The sequence below is a fragment of the Poeciliopsis prolifica genome, unplaced genomic scaffold, assembly GCF_027474105.1.
Source record: "Poeciliopsis prolifica strain line A6 unplaced genomic scaffold, Auburn_PproV2 SCAFFOLD013, whole genome shotgun sequence".
Classification (NCBI taxonomy): Eukaryota; Metazoa; Chordata; class Actinopteri; order Cyprinodontiformes; family Poeciliidae; genus Poeciliopsis; species Poeciliopsis prolifica.
The window spans coordinates 5544620-5554113 of NW_026562388.1; the positions used below are offsets into that span (position 1 = coordinate 5544620).

General features: G+C 41.1%; 1 protein-coding gene across 1 annotated transcript; it reads right to left on the reverse strand.

The window, feature by feature from the left end:
• Positions 1-187: 187 nt before the first annotated feature.
• On the reverse strand, positions 188-8445 carry LOC129365528 (calmodulin-1). The gene is made up of 6 exons (XM_055038776.1): positions 8325-8445; positions 2688-2718; positions 2445-2588; positions 1614-1720; positions 1389-1524; positions 188-1297 (listed from the first exon to the last, which is right to left on the reverse strand). The coding sequence occupies exons 1-6, from the start codon at positions 8325-8327 to the stop codon at positions 1269-1271; spliced, it is 450 nt and encodes a 149-aa protein (XP_054894751.1). The 5' UTR covers positions 8328-8445; the 3' UTR covers positions 188-1268.
• Positions 8446-9494: the final 1049 nt, after the last annotated feature.

Genomic DNA, 9494 nt, shown 5'->3' on the forward strand with positions numbered 1-9494 from the left:
ATTTAACTTTCAGAGGGCTTTCTGATAATCCAGGTTCCCTTTAAAAAAAATGTTTGGTGGGTTCAGCAAGACATCACACACCGAGGCTTTGATGAGTCATCTTAAAGCTGCGCCACCCCCACAGAGGAAAAAAAAACAACAACAAAATACATGTCAGAGCGTCTACAAATACACAAACACCCGTCGCTTTTAGTTCATGAGATTTTATTGGAAAAACAAAATGTAAAGACTAGCATTGTACATCTTGGAATGCTGATCAACTGAACCGAACAGGACAGCTGGACTGGACCGGGCCTCGCTGCACCCACACGCACACAGGCAAACTCACACACAAAAACAAGGTAGAAATGCTGCAAAGCGCCGACCCTGTCCCCCACTAAGCTGAAACTCGCCCCACCGCGTGGAGTCATACACGGACAGCCTTCGAGGCAGCAGCCTGCACCCGTCTGCAGCGAGATAACTCAGGATCTCACGTTCCTCCGTGTCTGTAAACATCCGGGCTAATACTCACACTGGTACAAGCGTTGGTGCAGATGGAGCCTCAGAAGCTGTGCTTGTATAGAACCATCTTTAAAGCCCACCCATCCCTCCATATTGGATAAGACAAAGACTGCTAAAGGGGCATTTCACCCTCAAAAAAAACGAAAGAAAGAAAAGGTAAACACACAAAAGGATAAAGTGATTAATAAACATGATGAAAACCAAATCTAAAATTAGTTGTTTATTCCATTTTAATTTTTTTCTTAAAAATATCAGTCATTGACTGTTCAGCCAGGCGAACGTCCCATTGGTTCGCTCCCTCCCATCCACCCCTTCCTCCTCTGAGGTCCAACGACAGCTCTCTGTCACCGAGATCTCAACAGTAACCCATGTTAACGCTGCATGCATGAAGGGAAAGTAAAACAAGACATTATAGAAGAAAAGGCGGTGGACCCGCCCAAATCATCATGACGTCAGGCAGATGGAACCAAGAAGCAGAGGAGCAGCGGCGGAAGTAGCCGGCTGCACGAGGCTGCCCGTCTAACGAGCCGAGATGTGATTGGTCAGCTCAGCGCAGAGGGGAGGGGGAATACAAGCCAGTACATGCAGATTATTGGATTTTTTTTTTTTTTTTTTTGCCTTTACCTTTTTTTGAACTTGTTTATATGGACAGATTTTCATTATTCCAACATTCAGTTTAAATCGTCTATACAGAACAGTATGATTAAATGTAGATTTTTGCAATAAGAGGTAAGTGAAACATTTGACTGATTCTTTGTAATTTCAGTTCATTTGGCGGTCATCATCTGAACAAACTCTGTGGAAGAGAGACAGAGAAAACGATCAGAATAATGTTTTTATTTGCAAGTCGTAGAAGCTGCTACACGCGGTCATTTCAGATTGGATACCTTCATAATTGACTTGTCCATCGCCGTCGATGTCGGCCTCCCTTATCATCTCGTCGACCTCTTCGTCCGTAAGCTTCTCTCCCAGGTTGGTCATTACGTGACGGAGCTCTGCTGCGCTGATGTATCCGTTACCATCCTGGACAAGGCGCACACGGTTGGTCAATATTCGCACTTCTGTCATCAGCTCACACACACCCCCACACCCTCCCCGCCACACACACACACCTTATCAAAGACTCTGAAGGCCTCCCGGATCTCCTCCTCACTATCTGTGTCCTTCATTTTTCGTGCCATCATTGTTAGAAACTCGGGGAAGTCGATAGTCCCATTGCCTGGAGAACACAAGACAGACGGACAAACAGACATGAATTTTGGCAAATTTTTACCTTATGGGTCCCTGGGGATTTTTGTGCAGTTTTATCTTGCAAGCTTGCAAACATTAAATTTGGCCAGGTTGTGTATTTTGGGATAAAATTTGTTTTAAAAACAGATTTCACCAACATGGAATTATTTTTAATTAGACTAATTGATCAAACTGTTCAATGGATTAAGAACTATTAATATGTCTGGTGGGGCTTGAAGTTGATGGCATTCATAGAAATAATTATAGGTGCAGGGCACACTATATTGAGAAACAATTTTTCAATGCCAGTGTGAGCTGGTGAACCAGTTTGTATTGATTCGGGAGAAACGGGATTCCAGCATTATATGTACAGGTGTTAAGACATTTGAATGACTGTCACAAGAGATTGAAAGATTTATTTTGTTTGACAGGATTTTCAGTTTGATCTTTTTGACTTTAATACATACATGTTCTTTCAAATTGGCTTATAATAGATTTCATAAAAAATGTTACATTTTGTGCTTTGTATTGTAAATGTTTCATCAACTTTACATGATGCAGTCTAAAAATGACCTGATTTGCTTAGTGTAGCATATTTTTTTGGGTGGGTCCTTTCCACACACCTTCACATCAGGTTGCATGAAAGCGACTAAAAATCTGATTGATCGGTGAAAAGATTCTGAACAGCAGAAAGTTTAAAGAACGTGGCGTACCATCAGCATCCACCTCATTGATCATGTCCTGGAGTTCAGCTTCGGTTGGGTTTTGACCCAGTGACCTCATGACTGTGCCCAACTCTTTGGTGGTGATGGTACCATCTCCATCTTTATCAAACAAGGAGAAGGCTTCCTTGAATTCTGGGCAGGAAAAAGAAGATGTCAATGAAAAATACTGACAATTAAGCTGAAATTTCAACCTGAAGATCGAGAAACAGGGTTTGAGTTGACTCGTCTTACCAGCAATCTGCTCTTCTGTTAGTTGGTCGGCCTGAAAGGAGACAGAATAGAGTTGAGGATTCAGATCCGACATTTTGAAGTCAGTCAAAAGTGGACACAAACAAAGCGTGTTGCATAAAAGCCCCCATTAACCAAACCATTAGGTAGACTGCCTTCATTCTGCTGACAACCTTAAACTCTTCGAAGCGGATATCTGTGAGATCTGCCACCAGTTTTGCAGCTTTTGGTTCTGGCTTTTTTGCTCCTGTGCCTCCAACTCCTCTCCCATCAAACCTCAACACTGATCCTCCTCTGCTCTGCTTTACATCCAGAACTTTTCCTTTTGTTCCTCCACTAGTGTCTCTGGTTTTCATGCTGACCCCATCCAGCGCCACCTGGACCATCAACAAGCTCTCAGCCAGGAACTCTGCTTGCTTGCTATTCTGTACGCCCTGTTTCTTAACCTCTGCGAGCTCAGCTTTGGTCCTCTGCAGATTGTTCCTCAGGTCCTGCATTTCACGCACCAGGCTGTCCATGCGACTGGAAGAAGTGTCCATCAAGATCTGCAGGAAGGCCCTATAGTTCCTCTCCTGCTGCTGGATGAGCTCCGTGTAATAATACTGCTGTTCGTCTAAGAGCTCATAGACAGTGGAAAGGCTCACCAGCTCATCCTCTGCTGAGCACACAGCCATTTTCTGAGGCAGCATAATGAAGGAACAGTGGCAGGAAGGGCAAATATCCCGTGTTATGGCTGGATGGTAAAAATAATGGCCAGACATCTATCATTCGGTCTCAATTGACAAACGAATTAAGAAGTCCCAGAGAAGCAGCATATCCTGTCATCCCAATTAAAGTGTCAAAGAAGAATATTTAAGTGGCTTCATGATTTTAATCCTCCTGGGTTTGTTAGACGGAGGCCTGAATGGTGAAAGGGTGGCTGGAAAAAGGCCAGACCCGTCTTTCAGTCCTTCTAGAAGCTGATGGATGACAGAGGTTTCCACAATCCCAGCGGATCGGAGCAACCTGACAGGTGGCAGCTCTCCTCCTTGATCTAGATGACAAGCTGATGTAACAGCTGGCTTTTCTGTTGACGCCGTCCTGGCAACTTGTCCATCTATTCGTCTCTCAATAAGTGCAACCATCAATCATTTTACAGGTGTGGGCGTACGAGTCCAGACGCTGTCCTTTCCCCTTCCCACGCTGGTGGCACAGTGTAGATTATAGTACCGCATGCAAACGCCGTGGAGCTGCTGGCAGAGTGCGCGGCCTCTGCATGGGCTCTACAAATGAAGAGTGGGCAGAGGCCAGGAGACCATGCTGGTGGAGGGTCGGTCAAACATGTCAGGAAATTGATTTTAAGTGCATGAGAGTAAAAAGTGTCCGCACCACCAGGGGTCACAAGCCTTCTCTTTGTGTCTGCATGTATGTGCTAATCTGCAGCCTGTCAGCTCCCAGCTACAGTTGCATCTCCTGGGAGGGATCAGTTAGCAGTCAGCCAACCTCCTGCATTGCATGGAGAGTCACTTCATCCGCAGGCACTAAATGTGTGACTCACACACACAAACCTGTTTTGGTATTCACTCTCAGGACAGTTATGATTGGTTAAAGGCACGTTAACAAACTTTTTTTATTTTTAATTCACTGCCCTGAACTCATACAAATCTTCATTTTATAATTCCTACCTGCCATGCTGCACAGTAATCTGGAGAGTTATTACTTTAGCTATTTATCACAGGCCAATTAAAGGGGGAAAAAACAAAACAACAAAACAAAAACAAAACACCAACTGTAAATACAAAAAATAAAAAGCAGCTGACACTGATTAGATCAAATCACAATGAAATATGCTTACAAATGACCAGATCATAACATTACTTAATCAAAAATCTGCATGATTATTAAGTAGATTGAAGAGAATGTATCATAATATGGGAATCAGGGTTTCCTCTCCATTCTGAGAGCTGCTTATTCCAAAATAGTTTCTAGGGACTGTAATACATGAAATTAAATGACAAAGCAAAACTGCAGTAAGGATATACAACATGAAGAAGTCACACAGCAGCAATGTTAGTGGTAAATATTGCACTGATGCTTTCTGCTGCAATAAATCCCCATTTTCTTCAGTGAAGCTTCCAATATTCTCTGATCTCCAGAGTTTCAGGCATTATTTGTTTGAGGAAAGAGACCGTCATGACAAGGGAATGCAACAGCCAACAAATAAAGCAGTCTGACAATAAAACAAGAAATTTCAATGAAAATTTACAACAATTTCCCAGCACCACATTAATGTATTCAGCCTTCATTTGACTTTAACCTTAAATAGAAATTGTAAACTTGTGGCAGGGATTCCTAACTGCCTTTTTCACAAGGGGCTGTGATGCTTTGAGAACATCGAGCAGAGTCTTTACATCTGTCATTTATTACCTGGCAACAGCCTTGAAGTCTCCATTTATGACCTTGTCTCCAACAAACAAACCAGAACACACACTGATTTTAACCCTCTGCCATCATAAAACGCCTTTGTGTCAGAGCACTGCACTGAAACCAGTTTATTAATAAGATGGCTGGGAAATAATTAAGAAATCAATTCACAGAGGTATTTTTACAACCAAACAGCTGCCGGAAAATAATAACTGATCCGCTCAACGATGTTTGACAAGCTGCTAAGACTTCACTTAAGGTAGAGAAATGTCTAGCTGAAGAGATCATGTTCCTGTTCCAGCAGATGGTACAAGCTGAGGAGGGAGTCCACACAGCCGATTTTTAAAACTTTAATTGCCTCCAAATGGTTGCAAAAACACACAACCATTCATAAAACTCAAGTGGACATGAATCTTGAATTAGCAATTATAAAATCAAAGATCAATAGGTTTGTTAAGGACACTATCAAGCAAATACAGACTCTTGATTCTCAGCTGACATGGACTGGAAATATAAAGCGAGCTTTGGCTTAGATAACTAATTAGTAGCTACAAAACCATCAAAGCACTGACTCATTTCTTGAAGAAAAAACAACCAAAAAACTCCCAAAATTTTTATTTGTTTTAGTGAAACAAGAAAATGGAAATCAACTTATACTTAAGGGAAAAAAAAACAAAACTTCAACCAAAGAAATCCATTCATCTTTAAGATAGCTTTAATCCAGCTGTAAAAGGGTCAAGGCATGACCTGGTACTGATCCAGTTCATCCAACTATTTACAACAGGTAGATGAAAACCGATCAGGTATTTGTAAAGAAATTAAGATCAGATTACTGACACAGACCTCATTATTGTTATATCCATTGTAGAACAAGTTTTATTCTACTGTCTGCATTCCTCTTATGAGGTGGATGGACACTTTATAAGCTGACTGTCAGAAATTTTACTTTTTGTGGGGAGTAGCAAACATCACCAATTTTCTTCCTATCAATGGAAAAAAAAAAAATTTTTATCCTTGTGTGAATCTACATGCTTTGAACCACTCTGCTGCTGCACTTAAATTTCTCCAGTGAGGGGCAATATTGTTATTTCTATTCTAAAGACTTTGCAAATAAATCTTCATTCATTCATTCTCTGCATTCTGCTTTCATCCTCTCATTTTTGTTTAATCTTTATGATCTTACTCCGTTTCCCTCCTCTGCACGTCAACCCATCTGAGCCTCGACAATCAACCTTTCCCTCAGAGATGTTCCTTTATAATTCCCTCCACATTTGTTCATCTCAAAGACAACCTGAACAGTCTCTGCTCTGCTCACTGTTTTCTATTAGTACCAAATTTCCAAGTCGGTCAAAATCATCAGCCTCAATGATTTGACTAAATCTGTTACTCAGAGGCTAATGACATTACTAAAAATGGATTTGGTCAGTATCTACCCTTCCTCCCAACCTGGAATCAGATTTTTTTTGAAGCAGCTACTTTCTTCTTGTCCTTTAGAGACCTGCTGGTGGAGACGTTTCAGGTTTACTGGCGTGACTCCTTGTTCACAGATTTGTTTCTCTTTGCATCCAAATCAGAGAAACTCCCCTGCACAGATGAGAAGGTCAGGGCTAATTACTACCAGACCTTTTCTGGTTGGAGCTTGTTGCTTACTGCTACAGCTGATTGATACCTTCTTATCATTCTGGCCTGGAACACAGACTGGGACTCCTCTAGCCGTCCTATGTAGCTCTTTGGAGTCGCAGCAACTTCATATTCCTCTTTTTTGGGTTACTTAATGGGTGATGTGTAAATATAGCAGCCTGATTGTTTTATCATGGGGTAACCTTTGCTCGCTACCTGATTGTAAATCTTCCTTTTCACTCCTACAGCTGGTAATAAAGTATTACACATCATCCCTGACAATCATCTCAATGTGCCCTCTCAGCCTCTAGTGAGTCACAGCAATGACTGGCCTCCCTGAGCCCTGGTGGCTCCCTCCCATTAAAAGGGATCATTTCCTCTCCACTGTCCCCACATACTTGCTTGGAAATGACCTAAATTGTATTCCCCCACCCAAAGTTATTATTGCTTTGCATTTTCAGTCAATGTGAATGACAGGATAGTATAAAACCTAAACAACAACTTTAAGTCAAAGTTTAAAAGTCATCATTAGCTTTAAAAATCATTTGCAACAAAATTGTTGCTGAATTTATACATATTTATTCCACAACTAGATTATCCTACGCTGATCAAATAGTTTAAAATATATAACCTGGTATTGCTAAAACATTTCAGAGTGTAAAAACAAAGGGGTCAGATTTAAGGCTTTCTTGAAATTGGGACTTTGGCTTGAGATGAGCTGAAAAGCACTGGTCGATCAACTCAGATCAATTCATGTGTGGTGGGCGGCAGGAAGAGGGACAAAACCCAGGGCGTCATTACTGCAAGGGTCGCTACTGACCCCAGGTACTTCAACTTTCTTTATTCCAGCTGTCGATCTCATTCAAACACATGGATCCTCACTTTATTCCGCTGGTCTCCAGAGCATACATATCTCCACCTATCCAGGCTCCGTTTCACTCGCTCCGCAGATAGCGATCTGAATTTTTACACACGGCGTATTCAATTCTGTGGTAGAAGCAGGAAGATTCAATTTCACCCTGTGTCTGTGGGTGATTATAATGTCCAAATATAGTAAAAACACATTACGAAACAGGTTTGATTTTGACATCCATTACAAAAATGACTTGAGAAACGTAGAGAACATTATCCACTCAACCTTAGCTCTTTTTTATATACTCAAATCTCACATGTATTATTAATATGAAGGCTTCGGCGGGTACACCAATATTACCATTTTATTAAGAAAACCTTTTGAACAGGAAAAAAAATGCATCGTTGACTGACAAGGCGGCTGTCAAATGCCGGAAAATCATTCATTGGACAGGATGAGGTAATAGCTGTGATGCTAACAAACAGAACGGCAACAACCTACGAGTGAGGGCAACATTTTACACACCCAACAGAGCCGTGCTGCGGTATTTCCACGGTGAGGAGCTTTTAATAAAGCCCACAGCGTCAACGGTTCAAGACGGTCCACCCGCGTCTGCCTGGCTCGCCCCCCGTGCGAACAACGGAGGCAACCGGGATGTTCTAGCAACGATACCCCCGAACCGAAAATGGACCTCAAAAGTCACCGCAAAACATGGTAATTTTAATTCGTACACATGAGCAAATTGCACTCGGTTAGATACTCACCATGTCTGTGGGAGTTTGAGCTGTTAGCCTGCCGGCGGTTGAGGAGAAAGGAAATGGACGGGTGCCACTGAGTGTTGCTGCTGCTAGCTAAAGGCGGGGAGACGAGGCGAATCACCATTCTGCTGTTCACTGTATTCATCCGCACTATGGAGGAGCGCAACTTTACTCAGCTTCTGGAACCCTGTTTTACATGAAGCCATGGTGGGATTTGAAAGCGTTAAGATTTTTTCTTCCTTCCAGGATATATTGGATAATTTCATTAACTACCACAAGCTTTAACTTTATGGTTGATACAATGTGAAACTGCTTAAATATTTCCTCATAATTCTGGATGGTCCAACAAGAGATGATACTAAATTATTTTCTTTTAATATGCACTGGCACAAAAAATATAACTAACTGGTTCCTTGAATTAATTTCAGTTTTTACCTTCTCCGTTTTACTGTAACAATGAATAAAAATAGCATCATTACTATTATAACTATTTCTTTATAGGTAGCCTACTTATATTATCTAAACATTTACTTTAATATCTGCTTTTATTCATGGATTTTTTTCCCATTTCTGCTGTTAATGTAAAATAAAATGTTTTCGCATATTTTTTTTTTACTATGTGAAAGTAAAAAGAAATTAAGCACTAAGGATTAACAGTCCTCAGCTGTATTAAAATATTCAATTATGTAAAAAAAGGACTAAAAATATATTGTTAAGAAAAAGCATCTTTATATAAAACAATATTCTGGCACCACTTGCAAAAGTGCATCGAAAGAGTCACAACACTTTTAGAACTGTGTTGTCAAAAGTTCACCGAAGCAAAGGTGTTGGGTCACAATGCACGACACCAGGCCCAGAAAAAAGTAAACACCTAAAGTAAACTCAAACAACTCACCAACTGTCAAGCATAACAGTGGAGCGCTGATGATTTGAGATTGTTATGAATCCAGGAGACGTGGACAACCGGCAGACAAACATCAAGTTTCATGTGTAGCAAAGTATTGTGCTGTTTGTCAGACAATTACATTGGTTCTGAATGCTGTTTAATCGATTGTTTTTATTTTTCCAGATGCAGATGCATTTTGAAAAGGTTAAGGGGTATTGTGGAAAGGATTTTGACTTCCATATAATGTCCACATTGTTGCATGGGCGGCTTCCTTTTGAAATAATGCACAT

What these genes read in the sequence shown, in the direction of transcription:
- LOC129365528 (XM_055038776.1), bottom strand. An exon ending in CAATGAGGTGGATGCTGATG is followed by an intron (nt 1,721 to 2,444) that starts GTACGCCACGTT and finishes TGTGTTCTCCAG; the next exon opens with GCAATGGGACTATCGACTTC. An exon ending in CCTTCAGAGTCTTTGATAAG is followed by an intron (nt 1,525 to 1,613) that starts GTGTGTGTGTGT and finishes CGCCTTGTCCAG; the next exon opens with GATGGTAACGGATACATCAG.